Below are 25375 nucleotides of genomic sequence, written 5' to 3' on the forward strand. Positions count from 1 at the left end.
ATGGCTTCTGCTCTCAAAAGCAAAATTAACCCGCCCGGGACTTGCCCGGGCTCCAAAGACGACGCCCGCGGTGGCGCGAGCTGGAGAATGGACTGTTATCCCGAGATGCACGTGAAAATGTGCAAGAAGATCGCCCAGCTCACCAAGGTAAGGTGGGGCGCAGCGGGCCAGCGAGCTGCACGCCCGGGGCGCCGGAGCCGGGAGGGAGAGAGGATGTCCCTCCCGGGAGGCCCGGGCCGAATCCAGACAGAAACTTTGTCTCGGAGGCCAACGGGGAAGGGAAGCGGTCCTAAATCTGGGTGACTTGACCTTCTAGAGGCACCATCCTAAAGCAGCAGAGAAAGAGGATCCTTGCCAAGGAAACTCGCACAGCCTACTTACTGAGCAGGTGGTCTGTGCTTTTCCAAGGTGGGAATGTGAATCGAGTGTGTGTGTGTGTGTGTCTCCGCCAGCTTTGCTCAAGTGCCTAGAATGTTGTGATTTCATTCAACTGCCATACTTTACAGCTTGGGGAGGTCATGTGGGCGCTATTTAAACACTTGATCCATGTATTCCTTCATTCAACAAATATTTGCGTCATTCGTTGAGTGCCAGCAGCTTGCGTGGCACCGTACTAAACCTGGAATGCAGCCTAGGGGACTTACTATCAAACTGGGTGCAGACGTGTGTAGGAGCATAAATGGAGAAGAGCACGATTCACCAAATAATTATGGGATTAGGAAGGACCTTGGGAGGTCGATCAGCCAACCCACCTCCCTACCTCCTGCAGAGCCCTGATTGAACCTTCCCAGACTATGTCTTTTTCAAGAAGACCAGCAAAAAGATGCCACCAGTGCTCTTTGTTAACCCTCTGCAGCTCCCCAATGAGGAGCTCCTTGTCACAGACTCCCCTCTGTGCCTTGTCTAGATGGAGAACAACATCCCTCACTGTCTCCCACACAAGGTTTCAAGTGGATGAATTTAGCTGTTTGCTTTGGGGTTTCCTTTTGGTCTCATAATACACTCCTGGTGCCATGCCCACCAGGGAAAGGTCAGGTCCAGCTCTGTCCTGTGGCATCTGGAACATGCTGTCTTTCCTCACCATCTCCCTCTCACTTCCCACACGTTTTGTGGGATCACAGACATTCCCCTCCCCCTGTCCCGCCAACCTCACTATTTTGCCAGGAGGAACAGAGCAGAGTCTTGGAATTGAACACTAGCTGCCTTCTCCCACCTGTCTCATTAACTTCACATTCTTCGCACATGAGCCTGTCTCCGAAGAGGGCTCTCTTTGGTCAAGGGATGAAAAAAGAGATTGGAGACAGCCCTTAGAGTCCTTGGCATGTATAGCCGGTACTATTGATCTAACCTACATTCATCTAAATAGTGACACCAACCAAAACATGTATTTATTCAAGTACCTGAAAAGGCACTTGGCACAGTGCAAGGCATCTTCCCTATCTTCAAAGAATCTAAAATAGTTTTGGAGAAACAAGATTTGAAATATTGAGTGAAAGCTAGAAGACTATATCTTGGGTGCTAAATTGGGTGCTTCCAATTACGAGTTCTATAGAAGTAGAAACAAAGGAAAAATCGGTATGGAAGGAACTGCGAGAGGAGATTTTATAGACAAGATGATCCTTGAATTCAGTGTGGACTTATGGAATTCCTACTATGTGCCAACTGCTATGCTCAATGTTGATGGCATAACAATTAGTAAGATATGGTCTTGCCTTTGTGGTATGACAAACACATAAACAGATCATTTCAATATAAAATAGCAATAATTCCACTCATTAATATTTATGGCACACCTATTATGTGCCAAGCACTGAAAACACAGCAGTATAGAAGGCATACATGATGCTTGGCGCACAGTAGGCAGTGTTTCTTAAAGTATATTCTGCATTAGAAATGATGATTGATCCTTATGTAGTGCCTCTGTTTACCATTTTTATGCTAATTGCTTAAATTAGAAGTTTTTGTTATTAATAGGCCACCCTTCTTTTGGCTACTATTTGTATGTGAATTATTTTCCATATCTTCATATTTAATCTTTCTCTGAGGTTTATTTTGGTTGTATGTCTGACAGGTGAATTTAATCCACAGGCATTTATTGTGATTACTAATATATTTGGGCTTTTCTTCCATCGGATCTTGCGTTTTTCATTTACCATTATTTTACCTTGCTTCTTTTGCTTCCATTCTTGCCTTCTATCAGAGTAGTGAAGTGATCCATATGCCACTGCTGGTTTGAGAGCTTTGGGTTTTATTTCTATTCTTCTCAGAATCGTCTTTTATTTTTCAACATATATACTTAATTCTGATTTTTTTCTAACAAAGTTAGTATGTAATTGTTTCTTCCCATGAAAGAACTTTGTATACTTTACTCATTTAACAGCCCCTTCCTTGCCATCTTGTTATTGGTGCCTATAGTTTTACTTTTACTTCTCTGTTTGTTTGTTTAAGAGACAGGGTCTTCCTCTGTTACCCAGGCTGGAGTGTAGTGGCACAGTCATGGCTAACTGCAGCCTCAAACTCCTGGCCTCAAGTGATCCTCCCACCTCAGACTCCCAAGTAGCTAGGAACAGGTCCACAACACCACCCCCAGCTAATTTTTTCTTTTTCAAAAATGTTTTGTTGAGATAAAGTCTCACCATGTTGCCCAAGCTGGTCTCGAACTCCTGGCCTCAAGCAACCCTCCCGCCTTGACCTCCCAAAGTTCAGGCATGTGTCACCACATTCTGTTTTTACTTCTTAAATTTAAAAATAGTTTTTATAGTTAAAAGTTAATTAACTTTACTGACATTTTATCAACTTTTCTGCTCATTTTTTTTTTTCTTGAATCTACAATGTTCCCTTTGGGTTCAGTTTTCTTCTGGCTGAAATCCATCCTTTAATAGTTCTTTCTGTAGGTGCCTTGGTATGGGAGGGAATTCGTTGTTGGAAACGCCTTAATTTTGCCCTCACTGTTGGATGATCATTTATTTGGATATAAAATTCTAGTGAACAGTTATTTTCCCACATCACATTGATGATAGTACTCCACTGTCTTCTGGTACTAAGTGTTGCTGGTTAAAACTTCTACTGCCAATCTAATTTTCATTCCCTTGTAAATAAGCTGCGTTTTCTCCTTGATAACATTTCAGATTTGTTTTATTTATTTTTACTGTTCAGCAGGTTTTCTAGAACTGTCTTGGTGTTAGTTTATCTTTATCCTCTGCAAAAGTAGGAGGTAGGTACTGTCTTTTGAGGATTATCATGTGCTTCTTTTTTTTTTTTTTTTTTTTGACAGTGTCTCACTATGTCACCCAGGCTGGAGTGCAGTGGTGTGATCAAAACTCACTGCAACCTTGACCTCCCATACTCAAGCTGGACTATAAGCATGAGCCACCATGCCCAGCTAATTAAAAAAAAAAAAAAAAATTTTGTAGAGACAGGGTCTCACTATGTTGCCCAGGCTGATCTCAAACTCCTGAACTCAAGCAATTCTCCTGCCTTGGCTTCCCAAAGTGCTGGGATTACACGGGTGCATGTGCTTTCTTTAATTCTGGAAAATTATTACTGATTTTCTCTTGCAATATTGCTTCCTAGCCATTACCTCCATTATCTTTTCTGGCACTACCATTAGGAAAGTGAGGAAGCCTCACTATCGATATCCTGAGATGTTACTTTTTTTAAAAAGATTTTGTCTTTGTGTTGCATCCTGGTGAATTCCTTGCCTTCCAATTTGCCAGTCTTCTAAATAATTTGTCCAGTCCAGAGTTTTTCCCATCTATTAAGTTTTTTGAATTTCAATAATTATATTTTTTATTTCTAAGATTGCGCTTCCTATTTTCTTTCTGCCTAATTTTAACAGTTTTTAAAATTTTCACAGCTTTATTGAGGTATAATTTACATACCATAAAATTCACCTGTTTTAAGTGATTCAACATTGTTTTAGTCATTGAGCCATAACCATAATCCAGTTTTAGGGACATTTTCACCCCAAAGAAATCTTCCCTTGTGGATATTTGTAGTCAGTTCCTGTTCCTGCCACCAGCCCCAGGCAACCATTCATCTACTTCCTATCTCTTTAAATTATCTCTAAATGAAACCATATAATATATTATTCTTTCCATCTAATTCTTTTAGGTTCATCCACATTGTAACATGTATCATTAATTCATTCCTTTTTATTACTCACTTATTTATCTTGTTGTATGAATAGGCCATGTTTTATTTATCCATTCATCAGCTGATAGACATTTGAGTTTCTACTTTTTGGCTTTTGTGAATAATGCTGCTATGAACATTACATTCATGTGCAAGTCTTTATGTGTTCTTGGTTAGATACCTAGGAGCAGAATTGTTAAGTTGTATGATAACTTTTCATTTTTTGAGAAACTGCCAAATTGTTTTACGAAGTGACTGTACCACCATGCATTCTCCAGCCTGCTTCTTCAGCACAATCTCCTAGTACTGCACCCAGTTCTCAGGTCAAAGTGAAGTACGATTCTTTCCTTACTCCACTGTGCACTCACCCAGTTTTCCTCTTGAAGTTTCCTCTCCTGAAATGTCTTCAACTCTAAAAGTAAAATCCTGCTTATGTTTTGAGCCCCACCTCCTCTAAGGAAAATCTTTTTAAAACCTTACTTTTGTGATTATGAATGTGTTAATTGGCCAGGCACCGTGGCTCATGCCTGTAATCCCAGTATTTTGGGAGGCCAAGTCAGGTGGATCACCTGAGGTCGGGAGTTTGAGACTAGCCTGACCAACATGGAGAAACCTTGTCTCTACTAAAAATATGAAAAAAATTAGTTGGGCGTGGTGGTGCATGCCTGTAATCCCAGCTACTCAGGAGGCTGAGGCAGGAGAATCGCTTGATCTGGGGAGGTGGAGGTTGTGGTGAGCCAAGATCGCGCCATTGCTCTCCAGCCTGGGCAACAAGAGCGAAACTCTGTCTCAAAAAAAAAGAATGTGTACATTAATTTTTAACTGTGTATTAATTGCATTTACGTATCCAACTATTTCTCCAGCAGTTTGTACAATGTCTGACACATAGTAGATCCTCAGTAAGCTTGTTCAATTTAATTATCATTTCCTCCCATAGGTTTGTTAATATTTCTTTCATGATACTCATCCTTCTGATATTATAGTTGACTTGTGGATAGTATGTCCTGAAAGTAATAAGCTCCTTAATTTTATTCATAACACTTTACACCTAGTAGACACTCAATATGTGGTAGTGTAATAAACGAATATTCATTTACACAGTGACCCAAGGTCCAAGGTGCACCTTAAAATCACCCACGGAGCCCTTATTTATTTTTTTACTATACCAATGTATCCAAAATATTCTAAAATATCTATTTATTTTTAATTTGTATAAATTTAGGGGGTACATGTGCTTTTTACATGGATACAATATGTGGTAGTGAAGTCTGGATGTTTAGTGCAACCATCACAGGAATAGGGTACGTTGTACTCAGTGAGCTATTTATGATTCCTTATCTGCCCTCCAGTCTCCCACCTTTGGAGTCTCCATTGTCTACTATTCCACATTCTGTGTTCCCGCGTACACATTATTCAGTTTCCACCTATAAGTGAGAACATGCGATATTTGACTTTCTGTTCCTGAGTTATTTAACTTAAGATAATAGCCTCCACTCAGAGAGCTTTTAAAAACTCACCAGTTAGGCTGGGTGCAGTGGCTCATGCCTGTAATCCCAGCACTTTGGGAGGCCGAGGCAGGTGGATCACGAGGTCAGGAGATTGAGACCATCCTGGCTAACACAGTGAAACCCCGTCTCTACTAAAAATACAAAAAAAAAAAAAAAAAAAAAAATTAGCCAGGCGTGGTGGTGGGCCCCTGTAGTCCCAGCTACTCGGTAGGCTGAGGCAGGAGAATGGTGTGAACCTGGGAGGTAGAGCTTGCAGTGAGCCAAGATCGTGCCACTGCACTCCAGCCTGGGCAATAGAGCCAGACTCAAACACCAGTTAAAGACTGGACAACTAAATGTAGTGCCTGTCCTAGATTGAATTTTATACTGACCGGAAAAATTGCTACAAGGAGATGATTGGGTCAGTTGACAAAACTGGAATACAGACGGTAGGTAAAGAAGAAGAAAGTGTATCGATGTTAAGTTTACTGGAGTTGACTGTACTATGACTATGCAAGAAAATATCTTATTCTAGCTGGGCGCGGTGGCTCACGCCTATAATCCCAGCACTTTGGGAGGCCAAGGCAGGTGGATCACAAGGTCAAGAGATCGAGACCATCCTGGCCAACATGGTGAACCCCCATCTCTACTAAAAATACAAAAAAGGCCGGGCACGGTGACTCATGCCTGTAATCCCAGCACTTTGGGAGGCCAAGGCGGGCAGTTCACAAGGCCAGGAGATTGAGACCATCCTGGCTAACATGGTGAATCCCCATTTCTACTAAATACAAAAAATTAGCCGGGTGTGGTGGCACGCACCTGTTGTCCCAGCTACTCAGAAGGCTGAGGCAGGAGAATCGCTTGAACCCAGGGGGCGGATGTTGCAGTGAGCTGAGATCACACCACTGCACTCCAGCCTGGGCAAGAGAGTGAGACTCTGTCTCAAAAATAAAATAAAATTAAAGTTAAAATACAAAAATTAGCTGGGCATGGTGGCGCACACCTGTAGTCCCAGCTACTTGGGAGGCTGAGGCAAGAGAATCGCTTGAACCTGGGAGGCAGAGGTTGCAGTGAGCCGAGATCGTGCCACTGAACTCCAGCCTGGCGACAGAGTGAGACGCCATCTAAAAAAAAAAAAAAAAAAAAAAAGCAGCAGCCTTATTCTTAGGAAATGATCTTACGTTTAAGGAAGTATGATGCCTTACTCTCAAAGCATTTCATTTCATAATGTAGAAAACAGATTATGGGAATAGAATAAAGGCTAAATGAGACAAAATGGGGTAAAATTGGCGATTCTGAGTTACAGAGTACGTGGATGTTCTTTGTACTGTTCTTTTTCTGTCGGTTGTTTCCTAAGTTTGAGATTCTTTCTAAGTCAAAGTTTAAAACAGGCAAACCAAACAGCATACAAGGGCCCAGGCCCATCTTACAAGAAGAAGAGGGAATGGTGACAGGCATTAGTATTTTTTTTGAGATCTCTTCAAGAGCATCCAACATGCCGACAGGGTTGAGAACCACTGGTTTGGAGCAGGGGAAGGATGGAACGGTAAAGTGTACTCAGAGGAGGTATTTGGAAGAAGAGGTTCCAGATCCATTCCCCCTTAAATAAAGCCTTTGGGAAGCTTTTGTTCTTGAAAGCATCAGGCAAATTTGCCCAGCCCTGCCCTGCCTCTGGGCCTGTGTCCACCTCTCTCTGGTTTTGTACCCTCCTAGCACTCTCCAGCTGGGTTTTGTATTTTTGTTTGCCTTTGAGACAGGGTCTGGCTCTGTCGCCCAGGATGCAGTGCAGTGGCACGATCTGAGCTCACTGCAACCTCTGCCTCCTGGGCTCAAACCGTCTTCCCACCTCAGCCTCCTGAGTAGTTGGGACTACAGGCATGCACTACCATGTCCAGCTAACATTTTTGGTCGAGACAAGGTCTCACTATGTTGCTCAGGCCGGCCTCAAACCCTTGGGCTCAAGCAATCATCCAAGCTTGGCTTCCCAAAGTGCTAGGATTGTAGGCATGAGCCACCACACCTGGCCCCAGTTTTTTCATTTTGCAGCTCTCTCCATGACCTCATCCCCAGAAGAACTGGAATGCCTCCTACCCGGGGATTCCCCAGTTCCCATGTTCAAGGAACAATAGAATGTCTTACCCCAAATGAGTGTTAATGAAGACTCTTTTATATTAAAACGAGAAAATGAGTGGAATAGCATGTGTTCCTCTACAAGAACCATCTCTCAAACTGAAGGCTGATTCTGGGGAACCCAGACCATGCACAGGAGAAGCAGATACCAGGGCACTACCTCTTATCTGGACCAGCTAGAGGAAATATACCCAGGATTAGATGAGCAGGCGTCTTAGTGCCAGAAGCTGCCAAACTCAAGTATAAGGAGTCAAACAACCTCATGGGACCCTCTCACTCATTCTTGTTTTGGATCTCTGCCAGTTAGTCAGACGACCCTGCAAGAGCGAATGCTGAGTCAAGTGGCTGCAATTTCTCCATGTTACTAATACCTTACGATTCTTTAGTTTTACATACTTTGCAAAGCCTTTGAAATACTTACTCATCCTTTGTGTGCACAGCAATTCTGCGTGGCTGGGAGGGAAGAACCATTTCTAATTGAGAAAGGGGGTGGGGCATCTGAGACCCGGGAAAGGGTCAATATTCTTGCCCAACATCACATTAATATATATTGACAGAGCAGGACATCCAGAATCCAGCGCTGGATGTGTGTATGTTGAAGAGAGGGAGGTGGGGAGGTTTCTTCCCTGTTCATCCTGATGTTTCCACAGCCCCTCTTAATTACTTTTACTACTTTTTCCACCGCAAGGGGAAATATGTAATTAGTGAGGTTTGGAGCAGGGACTGGGCCTACAGAACTCTTGCTTCTTCCACCCTGCTTGTTCCTGGAGTGATCTGTCTGTAGAAGCACACATTGTCTTCTACACATCAATTATACAGGGGTAGGTGCACCCGGCAGGCAGAGCTGCCCTGGCCTAGCATTGTGACCAGATGGATAAGCATCAGGAATTCAGCTTGCCAGTGGATATACACCACAATCTCCAGTATTAACTTTAGTTGATAAAACGGTGATAATCTCAAAGCAGCCTCACACCTTGGTCTTGCATTTCAATTAGATCAGTGGGGAAGAGAAATGTTATTTACTGGGCCATCCTGAAGATCCAACGGACAGATCTTAGGATGAGTCTAGCTTTGAGGAATTTGGTACAGAGTTATAGTGAAAACTAATTCCTTTATTTGGGAAAGCATATTAACGTGAGAGTGGGAAACTTTTGAGTGGCAGTGTGGTAGTTATCTGTAGATACATCTTCAATGGGAGGTTCAGGAGGTCAAAGTCACCACTTCCTGCACAGTGGCACAGCCAGACCATGAGGACTATGTCTCCCCATGTCCCCATGGGGAGACACGTCCCAGAACCTTACCCGTCTATTAAGACACACTAATAGATACAGTAATACTGTCTCTGTTATGGGGGTGGGGGATGGGAGGTGATGGGTATAGGATTGGAAGATGTAGTGGAGAATAGTCCGAGTTTAAAATCAGAAATAATAAGGAAAAATAATTATAATTTCTATTCAAAGTTATATGTTAAATGAATTTAAATTTGATTTGTTTCTAGAGGGCAACTTTTCACCCTTATTTATACTAATGAATATAAATTAGAATTAAATAAGAATAAAAATGAAGACATCTAGAGGGCAAATGAATAATTTGGGGGTTAAACTTGGAACGTTCTTCCTCTGGATCCCTGTGGAGCTGGTATCAGCTAAATGACCATCTCTCCAAAGTGGCCTTTTCTGATCTCCGCATGCAAAGGGGCCTTTTCTGACCTCCGCATGCAAAGGGGCCAAGTGTCCTCATCTTTAATTGGGGGAAAATTTTCCACCCTGGTGATATGTTGTGAGGCTTCACCAATATAAGGGATGTAAGTGAAAAGTCATTTATAACCCAGCGTGGGGCACATCTGAAGCTTGACAGATGTTCATTTCCCATCCCTTTCTGAACTGGAGGAACTTCAGAGAGTCAAGGACTGCTGCCCAGTTGTCAGACTTGGAAACAAGCCAGCTCTCCTCTGGGCTGAGAGGCCAGGGCAGCTCTGTAGGGCAGGAGGAGTGATGCCTGTTGCCATGAGAGTCCTCAGCAACAGGCTGTCACTTGAGCCCTGTGTTTTCATGCCTTCAAGGTGTGGAAATCGTATTGCACCCACTGGCTCCTCTTACTTTTCTGAAAATATCCTCCTGCTTGCAGGAGCTTGTTTGGGGACAGATGTTTAACCAGTTCCATACCACTTTGCTTTAGGACTCTAGACTTGAAAACGGCAGATCTGTTTTAACAGGCCCTCTTTGTTGGAATCTTTTAATTTAACGATGTGATTCATTGTGTAAAGAGCTCTCACGAATCTTTGCACCATACCGTAAACGGTACGAAGTGCACCTTAAGTTGAATGTCCTTGAACCCTGCTCAGATCCCTGAACTTCTGCATAACCATTCTGGTCTCTCCACTTTCCACAGTGCCCCCAATACTCCCCTGCCTCGCCCCAGCCTTCCTCCTATCCTTTCTCCACGCAGCAGCCAGAGTGATCTTAAAACCGAATCAGCATCCTCATACACTGTGGGTGGGAATATAAAATGATGCAGCTGCTGTGGAAAATGGTCTGGCAGTTCCTCGAATGCTTGGACGTGATTATCGTTCCACTCCTAGGTATATACCCAAGAGAAATGATGCAAGAATGTTCATAGAAACATTATTCATAATAGCCAACAGGTGGAAACCAACTAAATGTCCATCAACTGAGGAATAGATAAATACAAAAAGAAATCTTTCATCCCTTAGACAAAGAGGAGTGTGACTCACAGATGCAAGGTTTCTTTATGGGGTAATGAGAATGTTCTAAAATTGGTTGTGGTGATGGTTCCGCAACTCTGAAGATACTGAAAGCCATTGAATTGCATACTTTTTGGGTGAATTTCCTGGTATAAGAATTATATCTCAATAAAGCTGCTAAAATGAAAACAAACGAAACTCGAATCAGGTCTGTCTCCTGTTTAAATCTAGTTCTGGCCAGGCGCGGTGGCTCATGCCTATAATCCCAGCAGTTTGGGAGGCTGAGGCGGGCAGATCACCTGAGGTCAGGAGTTCAAGACCAGCCTGGCCAACATGGTGAAACCCCGTCTCTAGTAAAAGTACAAAAAAATTAGCCGGGCATGGTGGTCTGCACCTGTAATCTCAGCTACTCGGGAGACTGAGGCAGGAGAATCACTTGAACCTGGGAGGCGGAGGTTGCAGTGAGCCAAGATTGCGCCACTGCACTCCAGCCTGGGTGGCAGAGCAGGACTCTGTCTCAGAAAAACAAACAAACAAACAAACAAACAACAACAAAAACCCACCACCACCACCACCAACAACAACAAAAAACTAGTTCTGAGTCAAGTCCTGGTGACTTTACCTCATAAACAACATGAGTAAGTCCACCTCCGTTCTCCATTTCCACCTCCACCATAGTTGAGGCCACCTTCTCCTCCGGCCGCCAACCCCTGCTATGACGCCTGCACTGGCCTCGTGGTCCACTCTTGCCCACTCACACAGCGGCAAGAATTATCTTTTAAATATAAACCAGAACATGCCATTCATCTGTTTAAAACCTACCACTGGCTTCCCTTGGGATGAAATTTCAATTCTGATTTCACTTAGAAGAAAATGTGTTTTCACTTAGAAGAAAATGTATTTAAAAAAAATAAACTTTTTATCGTGGTCACTTGAGGTAGCTCCTGTCTGCCTCTCAGTCTCATTTCCTCTGCCACACCACCCTTCTCTCAGGCCTTCTCCTGTGCCAAGCTTGTGCCACTGCGGCCCCTTGTCCTCTTGGTTTCCTCTGCCTGATCCAGACTCAGCCAACTTGGCTCAGATGCCTCTTCAGACTAATGCGGCTGCTGCACTGCCCCACTCTGAGACTATCTCAGCTCCATCTGCCTTTTTTCCTTTATTGGTGTATTGCCTGAGGGTAGGGATTTCTGTCTATTCTGTCCTCTCCTATATCCCCAGTGCCTAGAACAGTGTCTGGCAAGTGGTGGGCACCCAGCAAGTATTTGTTTATAGACTAAATGAACAAAATTCTTCTTAGACCTCCCACTGCTCTTAGAATAATATATCAAATTTCACCAGGGACTATGGTCATCTTATAGGAGAGTGGGGAGGCCTCATTCAAGGTTCTGGCCTTGAACTCAAGAGGTCTAGCATCTCATTTCAAGTTTTTTAAGTGCACTAGGAAACTGACCAGCTCTGACAAGTAGTCTCTACCCACTCCCTCCCAAGCTTATATCTAACTTAGTCACTTCCGGCCCCTGACCACAATGACAGGATCCATTCAGACATGGTGCCTCCATTTGATCAGATCCAAATTCCTTCAGGGAACCAGAGTTATAAGGTAAAACAAAAACAATAATGGGAAATCAATCAGACAGAAAACACACCCATTTTTGAAAACTCAGAAATATAGATAAGCACAAAGAAAAAGTTTTTTAAAGCAACCTAAATCTATAAGTATAGTGATATAATGATTATTAACATTTATGCATACCCTACTAGATGATTTCCCCTGCAAAGGGAGACACGTATGTTTTAAAACAGAGTTGTATTATATGTAACTATTGTGTAACCTGTTTTGTTTTCCCCCTTCACAATAAATCTTGAACTCTTACATATAATTTTTAATGGTTGTGTTAGTACTCTGTTGTATGGAGATTGCATAATTTAACTTCATTCATTTAAGAAACATTTACTGGCCGGGCAAGGTGGCTCAAGCCTGTAATCCCAGCACTTTGGGAGGCCTAGGTGGGAGGATCACCTGAGGTTGGGAGTTCAAGAACAGCCTGACCAACATGGAGAAACCCCGTCTCTACTAAATACAAAATTAGCTGGGCGTGGTGGTGCATGCCTGTAGTCCCAGCTATTTGGGAGACTGAGGCAGGAGAATTGCTTGAACTCGGGAGGCGGAGGTTGCAGTGAGCTGAGATAATGCCATTGCACTCCAGGCTGGGCAACAAGAGCGAAACTCCATGTCAAAAAAAAAGAGAGAGAGAGAGAGGGAGAGAGAGAGAGAGAGAGAGAGAGAAAGAGAGAAAGAGAAAGAAAGAAAGAAAGAAAGAAAGAAAGAAAGAAGGAAAGAAAGAAAGAAAGAAAGAAAGAAAGAAAGAAAGAAAGAAAGAAAGAAAGAAAGAAAGAAAGAAAGAAAGAAAGAAAGAAAGAAAGAAAGAAAGAGGGAAAGAAACATTTACTGAGCACCTGTTATGTATTAGATAAAATCCCTTACCTTGTGGACCTCATAGGCAAGAAAAGTAGTAAAACTGCGAACAAATATAGTAATAGAGATCCTCTTATTCAATGTCATTTGGACATTTTGGATAATTGAAAACTGCCGACCATAAAAGAAAAAAGCTAACACATACACAATATTATTTTTAAACTTATAAAGGAGTCAGAAGGCCAGGCGCGGTGGCTCACACCTATAAAACCAGCACTTTGGGAGGCCAAGGTGGGTGGACCACCTGAGGTTAGGAGTTCAAGACCAGCCTGACCAATATGGTGAAACCCCATCTCTACTAAAAATACAAAAATTAGCTGGGCGTGGTGGTGTGCGCCTGTAGTCCCAGCTACTCTGGAGGCTAAGGCAGGAGAATTGCTTGAACTTGAGAGGCGAAGGTTGCAGTGAGCCGAGATCACAACACTGCACCCCAGTCCGGGCGACAAGAGCGAGACTTCATCTCAAAAAAAAAAAGGCGGTGGTCGGGGGGGTCAGAAAACTATGGCCTACAGGCCAAATCTAGCCCACTGCTCATTTTTATATGAGTTCCAAGTCAAGGATGATTTTTACATTTTTAATTGCTTGATATCTTCGAAGAAATAATTTGAAAACAGAAAAAAAAAAGAAATTGCAAATACTGGAACAAAATCAAAAGAAGAACATTCTGTGACACTTGGAAAATTATATGTAATTCTAATTTAGTATCCATGAAAAAAATTTTGTTGGAACACAGCCATGCCCATTCATTTACAGGTTTTCCATCGTAGCTTTTGTGTTAAAATAGCAACTCTGAATAGTTATGACAGAGACTGAATAAAGCCTAGAATAACTACTAGCTTTATAGAAAAAGTTTGAAACCCCTAATTTAAAGCATGCAAATAAACACTGGATCACTAATCTTTTAATTGAAGACTCAGTTTCAGTTCTTTGGGAATGGCTTGTTGATTGGCACTCTACCTTATTAGTCTTGTTTAAAGTACATCCATAATTAGGGTGATCTTTTAATTTCTTATCCAGACCAGGACTCTGCTGAGACCCAAAAGGGGCGGGAGGGAGGCACTAATCCAGAGAGAGCGCTGAAACAACAGAGGTAAACAGGGACTGTTCCAGCCTGATCCAAGGTAAGGTCACCTTGACCATCATGCATTTGTACTTTTTCCCGTTTTGGTTTACGTGAAGAATGAGAATCTAAAACACACGTAAAACAATCTAGTTCAGAATTCTCCTAAACCTTTAAAACTTGTTTCCCAGTCTTTTTCACTTCTCTGTCACCCATAATTTGATACCAGGTTTTCTTCCTTTAGCAATTTGCCTTTATTGAGTTTTTCCAAAGCAGTGAAACCTGTTTTCATAGGAACAACAACTTTCTTTTCACATCCATATGTAATTGACTTGCCATAGTGTTAAATTACATAATTACAACAACAGATACAACCAGCATAAACAGGGGGCAGTGTGAGCAGAGAGAGGCTGAAGCGTATCAGTTTATCCACATGTTGGCTGAAGGCAGACTGGCCAAAGAGCTTCTCCTGTTTTTATACAAAAATTGAATTATAATTTTGATATGCTGCTAAGAACTGTGAAAATAGTGTTAGTACGAGGGATCATGGAAGTTATGTTGAGATAATCCCTCATTGTGAGCCACTCTGGTTGATCCTAGTTTGTCATTATATATTACAATCAATAATATCAACATTAATGTAATCAATATTATAATCAATATTATCAATATTAATATAATCGATATTATAATCAATATTATCAATATTAATATGATTGACATAATCAAAATTATCAATATTAATATGATTGATATTGTAATCAATATTATCAATATTAATATAATTGATATTATTATCAATATGATCAATATTAATATAATCAATATTATAATCAATATTGTAGTGGCCCCTCTTTTGATTCTACTCCTGCACACTCGCTAGATATTTCCTTGAGGTAGATTCCTATGAGCAGAATTCACCTTTGTTGCGGGTAATGCCCATGAAAGAATATCAGGAAGATTGGAAGAGACCAGCCTAGAAAAAGAAATATTTAGTGATTAAAAACAATCCGATAGACAAGATGTGCTGAGGTCCTGACTTGGTAACTACAAAGCTTGACATTTTAAAAGCCATTTATTACTCTCCTCCCACCATCCAAATACTAGAAGAATTCCATGGGAGCAACACTCGTAGTTTCAGGGACAATGGCAGAATTACTTTCTTTTTTCCTTTTTTTGAGATGGGGTCTTGCTCTGTTGCCCAGTCTAGAGTGCAGTGGTATGATTATAGCTCACTGCAGCCTTGGCCTCCTGGGCTCAAGTTATCCTCCCACCTTAGCCTCCTGAGTAGCTGGGTTACAGATGTGTGCCACCACACCCAGCTAATTTTGTTTATTTTTTGTAGAGACAAGGTCTTGCTATGTTGTCCAGCCTGGTCTTGATCTCCTGGACTCAAGCAATCCTCCTGCCTTGGCCTTCCAAAATACTGGGATTGTAGGCATGAGCCACCACTCCTGACCCCAGAATTACTTTCACATTGCATTGACATAATCACAGTTCAGACTGTCAGTTTGTACTTTGACTGTCTAATGGATCTGTTTGAAGTTACTCCCTATATTCTGAGCCTCCAGGAAAAGAAGATAGATCTGGAAAATGATCCTAGGTTTCTCAAGGTATCAGAGAAACAAGTGCCTCTCTCATAGCCCAGCGGTCCAGTAGAATTAAAGCATACTGCTGTTCTCACAGGGACAAGACATTGTCCCTGATCTCCTGAGGAAGTCGTTTTGTTAGCTGTGGAAGCTTTAGGAAGTATAGCTGTAGGATCTTTAGGAGATGAAGCAGAAATATCTACTTGTGAATCTTTGATATCATCAGGAATAGTGTTGTTCCCAGTCTTCTGAAGCAGAAGGAGCATTACATCGGGTTGTTTTGTTTTGTTTTGTTTTTTGAGACGGAGTCTTGTTCTGTTGCCCAGGCTGGAGAGCAGTGGCACGATCTCGGCTCACTGCAAGCTCCGCCTCCTGGGTTCACATCATTCTCGTGCCTCAGTCTTCCAAGTAGCTGGGACTACAGGCACCCGCCACTGCGCCCCACTAATTTTTTGTATTTTTAGTAGAGACGGGGTTTCATGGTGTTAGCCAGGATGGTCTTGATCTCCTGACCTCGTGATCCGCCCACCTCAGCCTCCCAAAGTGCTGGGATTATAGGCATGAGCCACCATGCCTGGAGCATTACATAGGTTTTCCTAAAAAGACATGACTTTGCTATATCTTGAAAAACCACCATAATGACTTTACCCTTTGAATTGCAGGCTCTGGTTTTGTTTGTTTTTGTTTTTCCAATATAAGCCCAGTTTCTTACAGGCATACTTGGAAGATATTGCAGGTTTGGTTCCAAAACACAACAGTAAAGCAAATATGGCAATAGAATCACACACTTTTTTTGGTTTCCCAGTGCATATAAAAGTTACATTTACACTAGACCATAGTCTATTAAATGTGTAATAACATTATGTCTAAAAAAATGCACATACCTTAATTTTAAAATACTTCATTGCTAAAAAATGCTAACAATCATCTGAGCCTTCAGCCAGTTGTAATATTTTCGCCAGTGGAGGGTCTGGCCTGGATGTTCATGCCTGCTGACTGATCAGGGTTGTGGTTGCTGAATGTTGGGGTGGCTGTGACAATTCCTTAAAATAAGACAGTAATGAAGCTTGCTACATCAATTTGCTCTTCCTTTCACAAAAGATTTCTCCATAACATGCAATGTCATTTGATATAATTTTATCCATAGTAGAAAATCTCTCAAAATTGGAGTAAATCCTCTCCAACCCTGCCATTGCTTTATTAGCTAAATTTGTGTAATATTCTGTGGCCATTGTTGTCAGTTCAACAACGTTCAACAAAAGCATCTTCACCAGGAGTAGATCCCATCTCAAACCACTTTCTCTGCTTATCCATAAGAAGCAAATTCTCATCTGCTAAAGTTTTATCACAAGATTGCAGCAATTCAGTCACTTCTTCAGGCTCCATTTCCAATTCTAGTTCTCTTGCTATTTCTGTCACATCTGAAGTTAGTTTCTCCACTGAAGTCTTGAACACCTCAAAGTTATCCATGAGGCCTGGAATCAACTTCTTTCAAGCTCCTGTTAATGTAGATAGTGTGACCTCCTCCCTTGAATCATGAATGTTCTTAATGGACTCTAGAATCGTGAAGCCTTTGCAGAAGATTTTCGGTTTGCTTTGCCCAGATCCATCAGAGGAGTCACTGTCTATGGCAGGTTTAGCCTTATAAAATGTATTTTTAAATAATAAGACTTGAGAGTTGAAATTACTCCTTGATTCATAGGCTGCAGAATTCATTGTGTCAGCAGGCATGACAAGAACATTTATTTCCTTGTATATTTTCATGAGAGCTCTTGTTTGACCAGGTGCCTTGTGGGTAAGCAGTAATATTTTGAAAGAAATATTTCTGTCTGAGCAGTGGGTCTCAACACTGGGCCTCAAATATTCAGCAAACCATGCTGTAAACAGATGTACTGTCATCCAGGCTTTGTTTTTCCATTTATAGAGCACAGGCAGAATAGATTTAGCATACTTTTTTTTTTTTTTTTTTTGAGACAAGGTGTCACTCTATCACCCACGCTGGAGTGCAGTGGCACAATCACGGCTCACCACAGCCTCAACTTCCTTGGCTCAGGTAATCCTCCCTCTTCAGCCTCCTAAGTAGCTGGGACTACAGGCACCCACCACCATGCCCAGCTAATTTTTGTGTTTTTTGTAGAGACAGAGTTTTTCCATGTTGCCAAGGCGGGTCTTGAACTCCTGGGCTCAAGCAATCTGCCCACCTTAGCCTCCCAAATTGCTAGGATTACAAGCATGAGCCACCATACCTGGCCAAGTTAGCATACTTCTAAAGGGCCCTAAGAAGCCAGGCGTGTTGGCACACGCCTGTAATCCCAGCTATTAGGGAGGTTAAAGTGGGATAATCACTTGAGCCCAGGGATTTGAGACCATCCTGGACAACATAGTGAGACCCAGTCTTAAAAATAGTAAGTAAATACATAAATGGCCCTAGGATAATAGGAATGGTAAATGAACATTGGCTTCAACTTGAAGTCTTCAGCTGCATCAGCCCTGAGCAAGAGAGTCAGCCTTGTTAACAAAGCTTTTCAGGCATTGAAGCCAGGCCTTGACTTCTCTCTAGTTATAGAAGTCCTAGATGGCATGTTCTTCCAGTAGAAGCCTGTTTCATCTACATTGAAAATCAGTTGTTTGGTGCAGCCACCTTCATCAATGATCTTAGCTACATTTTAGGGACAGCTTGCTGAGCTTCTATGTCAGCACTTGCTGCTTCTTGCACGTTTAGGTTGTGGAGACAGCCTCTTTCCTTAAACTTCAAGAATCAACCGCTGCTAGCTTCCAGCATTTCTTCTGCAGCTTCGTCACCTCTCTTAACCTTCAGAGAACTGAAGACACTTAGGACCTTGCTCTAGACTAGGCTCTGGTTTAAGAAAATGTTGTGGCAGATCTGATGGTCTATCCAGACTATTCAGACTTTCTCCATCTCAGCAATAAGACTGTTTTGCTTTCTTATCACCTGTGTGTTCCCTGGAGTTGCACTTTTCATTTCCTTCAAGAACTTTTCCTTTGCATTCACAACTTGGCTAATTGTTTGGCACAAGAGGCCCAGCTTTCAGCCTGTCTTGGCTGTCAATGTGTCTTCCTTACTAAGTGTATTCATTTCTAGCTTTGGATTTGATGTGAGAGATGCATGACTCTCCTTTTCACTTGAATACTCATAGGCTATTGTAAGGTTATTAATTGGCCTAGTTTCAATATTGTTGTGTCTCAGGGAATGGGGAGGCCTGAGAGGAGGGAGAGAAATGGGAATGGCCCACTGGTGGGGCAGTCAGAACACATACACACCATTTACCAATTAAGTTCTCTGTCTTATATGAGCATGGTTCATAGTGTCCCAAAACGACTACAATAGTAACATCAAAGATCACCGATCATAGATCACCAGCACAGATATAATAATGAAAAGCCTTGAAATATTATGAGAATCACCCAAATGTGACAGAGAGGCACAAAGTGAGCACACATTATTTGAAAAATGAAACCAATAGACCTGTTTGAGGCAGCGTTGCCACTACCCTTCAATTTGTAAAAAACACAATATCTGAGAAACACAATAAAGCAAAGCACAGTAAAATGAGGTATGCCTCTGCTCCTTCGTACTAATTGTGCACTTGGCGGATACTAACTGTGGAACACCAACAGATAGCACCTTAAAGATATTCATATCAAATCTTTGGAACCTGTAAATGTTACCTGATTGGAAAAAAAAAAAGTCTTTGCCGATGCGATTAAGTTAAGCATTGAAATGAGATAGTCTCGTATGATTGGGCTGGTCCTAAATCCAATGGCAACTATCCTTGTAAGGAAAAAGGCAGAGTGAGATTTGAGACAGAAGAAAAAAAGACACAAGAGAAGAAGACCATGTAAAAATGGAGGCAGAGACTGAAGTGAAACAGCTTCAGCCAAAGAAGGCCTGGAGCCACCAGAAGCTGGAAGAAGCAGAGAACAGACTGTCCCCATGAGGCTTAGAAGGCAGCAGGCCTTGTGCTCACCTTGATTTTGGATTTCTGACCTTCAGAATTGTGAGAGAATAAAATTCTGTTATTTTCAACCACCCAATCTGTAGTGACGTTTTAGCAGTCACGGGAAACAAAAACACTCACTTTCCATCACAATATCCTTCTCACCGTTACTGAAGGCTTCTTCCTTCTTAGAACTCTACTGAAGTTCTCTGATAATCATCAGTGTCAACCAGAGAGTGTTTTCTTTTTCTTTCTTTCTTTTTTTTTTTAACAAAAAATCAGACCAGTGAATTTAAATCTTGGATTGAGGCTCAGACAACTAAGCGTTTTTAAGACTCCACTAACAATTATGACCTGCAGCCTTTGGCATCTTGCCTGGCCTTGGTCTTACCTTGTCTGATAGCAGAGAGATTGTGGATTCACTAGAAGTTCTTTAAGCCAGAGCTTCTCAAATGTTTATGTTAAACACAGATGGCCAGGCTCCACCTGCAGCATTTCTCTTTCAGTAGCTCAAGAGTGAGGCCTGAGAATTTGCATTTTAGGCAAGCTCCCACGTGATGCTGCAGACTACAACAAATCTTTAGCATGATCAAGGATCTTTACTTTGCTTTTCTCATCTTTGAACTCCCAACAGTTTCTAGCACACTGCCCCGCTCTCAACAATATTCAATAAAATGAGTTGGACTTTTCACTGTTAAACTTTTGAGGACAAGAACCTTGTCTTATGTTTCTTACATCTTTAGCACCTCCATTAATGCCAGGAAACAGTGGGTGCTAGTAAGAGACAGATTAAAGGGTGGGTGTGCCAGCAAAACTCCAACCAATACAGCATACTGAGGCCTCTCTGGGTGCCAGTGGAAATACCAAGAGATGCAAAATACATGAGAACTCCCTTAAGGGATGTATGCATGTGCTTTGATGAGCCCTTCCAGGTTAGAGGTGCAATTTGGAGGGGCCTTGTGGAATAAAAAGAGGTGATCGATAAACTGCTTTGTGAAGGAGAGCACTTTTGGTTAAACACAAGCTTCTGTTTTAAGGAGTAAATATGCAGGTTTGGGGCCAGAGCTGAATTGTTCCAAGCAGTAAAAGGAAGATTAATCTCCCCCCTCTTCCGTTTTCCATGGTGTGTTCAGTCTCTTGGCACTGAGCCAAGACAGATTTGAAAACGAGTGACAGATGTTATAGCCTGTTTAGTTTACCCATGGGTCTTGGTCTAGTTTTGCATGCTGCTGATTTTGTTTTGATTAGGATGACAGAAATATTTGTGGGTGATGACGGAGTAAAAAACATGTAGGTAGGTGTTGGGGAGGGGTGGAGAGCATGAAGAGTGATATCTTCACATTTTGAAGACAACGTTTGTCTGGATGGTATTTTTAGTAAAGCCAAGCTAGATCCAAAAAGGTATAACAACAACAAAAAAAGTAGGTGTGCCTTGTTTTTGTTCACTTTCCTGCCAGTGTAGTCTGCCCTTGAAAAAGCTTGCCCCTCAAACATCTGCTGTTCCTTGCACTTCCTAGCTCATTAATGGCATTTTCCCAGAGACCTAGAAATAGCAAATTCCATTAAAAGGCTTATCATTAAATACAATACAGCTCTTTATGTGGGAGAAGGATGGCCTCTGAATAAGAGTCCATTAGGGCTGTGGGCTGGAAAAAATGGGTCAGCTTTCTTTTAAGGGAGAAATTAATATAGCAGACAAGAGCCAGCAACAGTGGCGACATTCATCTTGCAAATCCTCTTCTCTTCACGCTGCCAAAGTGCATTCGTCCAGACTTGCTATTCCTGTCCTTGGCCCCTGGAGCGGGGCCTATTTGTCCCAAGGAAGCCTATCAAATTATCTGGTAACAGCCTAAATAAATATGAGGGAGAAGATTAGAACTGAGTACAGGTGCATGTACGTGTATGTGCGTGTGTGTGTGTGCCCTCTGAAAGCTAGGCCAGGAAAGCAGACCTAAACAGTAGCTCATTTGCTGATCTCTCTCCCCTTTGGTGGATTCTAATGTCAATTCTATGGGAGGTGGCTCATTGCTGAGCCTATGAAGTGCTGTCCCAGGAAGAACCAATTTAGAGAATCTCGTTTTCAGTGTTGGAGGCCAGTGCTCAAAAGGACTGTCCAGCATCCAGTCTCCTCATTGTGACTTAGGCAAGCTGAAGCACAAGGCACGACTGGATCTTGCTGGCTGGGGTTGACAGGCAAAGAAAGAACTAGCACTGAACAAAATGGGAACTGAGAAATGAACATCCCATTGGCAGCAGCCAGGGATGCAGTGTCCAAAAACCGTAGAAAACACAGGAGTGAGTCAGGAACATGTCTATAGTAGCAGAGCTGTTCAGCTGTGTGGGCCGGGGCAGTGAGGAGATCCGGAAGGTGCAATGATTTGGAAGTCAGGGCAGTTGGCAGTTGGAGTTAGGTGTTGTGTCCAAATTCAGCAACATCCCCTGCTAGTAGGATATGGATGAGAAGACCCATCTCTACAGGAAGGAGTTGGCAGAGTACCGGGCTCTTAGCAAACAACTTGGAGAGTTTAGAGAGCTTGTGAGACATTCGAAAAGGAGATGTCTTATAGGCATTTTGATGTACAGTTGTGCTAGTTTGGATGCTTGCATTATTGTTCACCAAATAGTCACTCACTCCTGTCCCTCTCTCCAACTCATGAGCAGGATTTACTTCCTCATCCCATTGATAATGGGCTTCTCTTTGCAACTTGCTTTGGTTGATCGAATGTTAGAGGATGCCAACATAGGCAGAGGCCTTAAGTGTACTTGTGTGGTTTGGTGATTACCATGACAATATCATGTGTTGGTGGCCACTGCTCTATAGCCTGGCCCTAGTGAAGCCGGATCTGAATCCAGCTCACAGCCTGAAGCCGAGCCCACACCATCTGAAGCTTAGGGCAGATCCCCCTAGCCATGCCCAGCCTAGATCAGATCAACCACTGTTAACCTAAAGGAGAATATATGTGTCTTATTGTAAGTCATTAAGTTTAAGGGGTAGTTTGTTACGTGGCATTCTTGTGAGCATCTTTTGTGAGTCTGAAACTCAAAAAAGATGTCTAGACCAGAGATTCTGGTTTAGGAATTATCATCTCATAGGGGATACTTTGTTAATTTGTTCATGTACGTATTCACTTAGTAAATATTTAGTACAAGCTTATTCTGTGCTGGATACTTCCATTCATTGGTATGGAGGACACTGTCCAAGATTCTTACAGAAAGAGGTCTCTTGGCAGCTTTCCCAGAGAGAATTTGCAGAGGAAGAAGAGAAGGACATATCAAAACAAAACAAAACAAAACCAAGAGCCCTGGGGATTGCTAGCCCATGAAAGAGAGAGCGCCTGAGATCCTTCAGAGAAGTAACAGGAAATGCAGGAGAAGGTGGTATTTTAGAAAGCAAAGGAGGAGAGCCTTTCAAGAGAGGGAGAGTGTTGGCTGGTGGTAGATAGTACGGAGAGGTAAGGTGGGTTGAGGCCTGAAAAACAAAACAAAACAAAAAGTCAGCTGCGGTGACTCATGCCTGTAATCCCAGCACTTTGGGAGCCTGAGGCAGGTGGATCACATGAGGGCAGGAGTCCAAGACCAGCCTGGCCAACATGACAAAACCCCATCTCTAATAAAAATACAAAAATTAGCTGGGCATGGTGGCCTGTGATCCCAGGTACTCAGGAGGCTGAGGCAGGAGAATTGCTTGAACCTGGGAGGCGGAGGTTGCAGTAAGCCGAGATCATGCCACTGTGCTCTAGGCTGGGCAACAGAGTGAGACTCTACCTCAAAAAAAAAAAAAACAAAACTCATTATGTCATTATAGTTGACCATTGGTGGCCTAGGTATTCTAAGACTGATGGGCCAGGTTGGAGAGCCTGGTGCAGAGAGCCAGGTATTGTTATCTGTATAGATCTGCTTGGGCTATGATAACAGAATGCCACAGATTGCATAGCTTAAGCAACACATATTTCTTTCTCACAGTCTGGAGCCTGAAAGTCCAAGCTCAAAGCACTGGCAGGGCTGATTTCTGGTGAGGGTTCTTCTCTCTTCCTGACTTGTAGGCTTATGGCCTTGTCCTCATATGGCCTTTCCTCTGTGCACACAGGGAGAGAGAGAGAGCGCGCCCTGCTGTCTCTTCCTCTTCTAATACGGACATGTGAGGGAACTCCCTTTGTGCTGACAGTGAGCTGAGGACCACGACAGAGCCTAGGCACTACCTTAGGCTTAGGGCAGGCTTCTCACCTGGACACTACTGATGTTTTGGACCAAATAATTCTTTGCTGTACGAGCTGTCCTGTGCGTTGTAAGTTGTTCAGCAGTATCCCTGGCCTCAACTAAAAATGTCTCCGACACTGCCAAATTCTCCCTAGCTAGTAGGGAGAGGGCTGTGCAAATCAACTGTTGAGAGCTACTGACTTAGGGTGAGGTCCTTGTCCATTCAAGGTGGCAGCAACCTTTGACACTGACTTTGAAGAGCCTTCAGTTCACTACAGCACAACTCAACTGAAAATCCCAAAGTCTCTTGGAGAAAGGGCATTTCTTCCGAGAAATTTAACAGGCTCTTATGCAATTATGCAACACCCTGGGACTTTTACTGGTAAGCCAGAGTTTCCAAGGAGGACTTAGGGATCAGACTCCCATTTTCCCAGACATCTTTTAGGACTCTAAGTGCTCTGAAAATTAAAAGGACAATGCGCACAAAGCTAGTGATACCTAACAACATCTTATGGATAGCCTGTGTCCTAGAGATGTGTCCTATTTTCTTGTTTGTTTATTTCTTTGGAGAGAGAGAGAATAAGACCATTCAGTATCAGGTTGATCATGAGCCTTCACTTCTGTAGAATTTCAGTTCTTTTTTTTTTGAGATGGAGTCTTGCTCTGTAGCCCAGGCTGGGGTACAGTGGTGTGATCTCAGCTCACTGCAACCTCCGCCTCCCAGGTCCCGGTTCAAGGAATTCTCCTGCCTCAGCAACCTGAGTAGCTGGGACTACAGGTGCATGCCACCGTGCCCAGCTAATTTTTGTATTTTTAGTAGGGACAGGTTTTCACCATGTTGGCCAGGCTGGTCTTGAACTCCTGACCTTGAGATCCGCCCACCTCGGCCTCCCAAAGTCCTGGGATTACAGGCGTGAGCCACCATGCCTGGCGATTTCAGTTCTTAATCTACAAGATTGATGAATTTATTAACTTAGTAATGATTATATTAATCTCCCATGTCATCCATGGGGCTGTTGGGTAGGCTCAGGTGATAATTTGTATGTCATGAAATGCTGAGATGTTTAGAGGACACAGCATGATGCAGGTAAAAGTGCCCAGGTGTGCAGTCAGCCAAGTGTGAATCAGATCAGGGGCTGCCACAGTCTGCTTGGAGCCTCTGAAAGTTACCTGACAGATTCCTCATCTGATGACTATTGAAACCAGTACCCACCTTGGCTTGTAGATATGGTAAGTAGATGACATAACAGATGAATGTATAAAACACCACAGAAAATGACTGAAGACTTTTTCGAATGAGTTTTAAGAACTTAGGTGCTTAGGCCAGGTGTGGTGGCTCACACCTGTAATCTCAGCACTTTGGAAGGCCTAAGTGGGTGGATCATCTGAGGTCAGGAGTTCAAGACCAGCCTGGCCAACATGGTGAAACACTCTCTCTACTAAAAATACAAAAAAAAGTTCACTGGATGTGGTGGTGGATGCCTGTAATCTCAGCTACTCAGGAGGCTGAGACAGGAAAATCGCTTGAACCTGAGAGGCGAGAGGTTGCAGTGAGCCGAGATTGCGCCACTGCACTCCAGCCTAGGTGACAGAGTGAAATTCCGTCTCAAAAAAAAAAAAAAGAAAAGAAAAAAAGACA

General features: G+C 42.7%; 1 protein-coding gene across 1 annotated transcript in view; it reads left to right on the top strand.

The window, feature by feature from the left end:
- Positions 1-25375, top strand: part of FAM184B (family with sequence similarity 184 member B) — a 146021-nt gene continuing 120646 nt past the window's right edge. Inside the window, exon 1 of the mRNA XM_023206976.2 lies at positions 1-147. Within this exon, the coding sequence (XP_023062744.1) occupies positions 1-147 (147 nt within the window). The remainder of the gene's footprint in view (positions 148-25375) is intronic.

Source organism: Piliocolobus tephrosceles, chromosome 3 (genome assembly GCF_002776525.5).
Source record: "Piliocolobus tephrosceles isolate RC106 chromosome 3, ASM277652v3, whole genome shotgun sequence".
NCBI lineage: Eukaryota > Metazoa > Chordata > Mammalia > Primates > Cercopithecidae > Piliocolobus > Piliocolobus tephrosceles.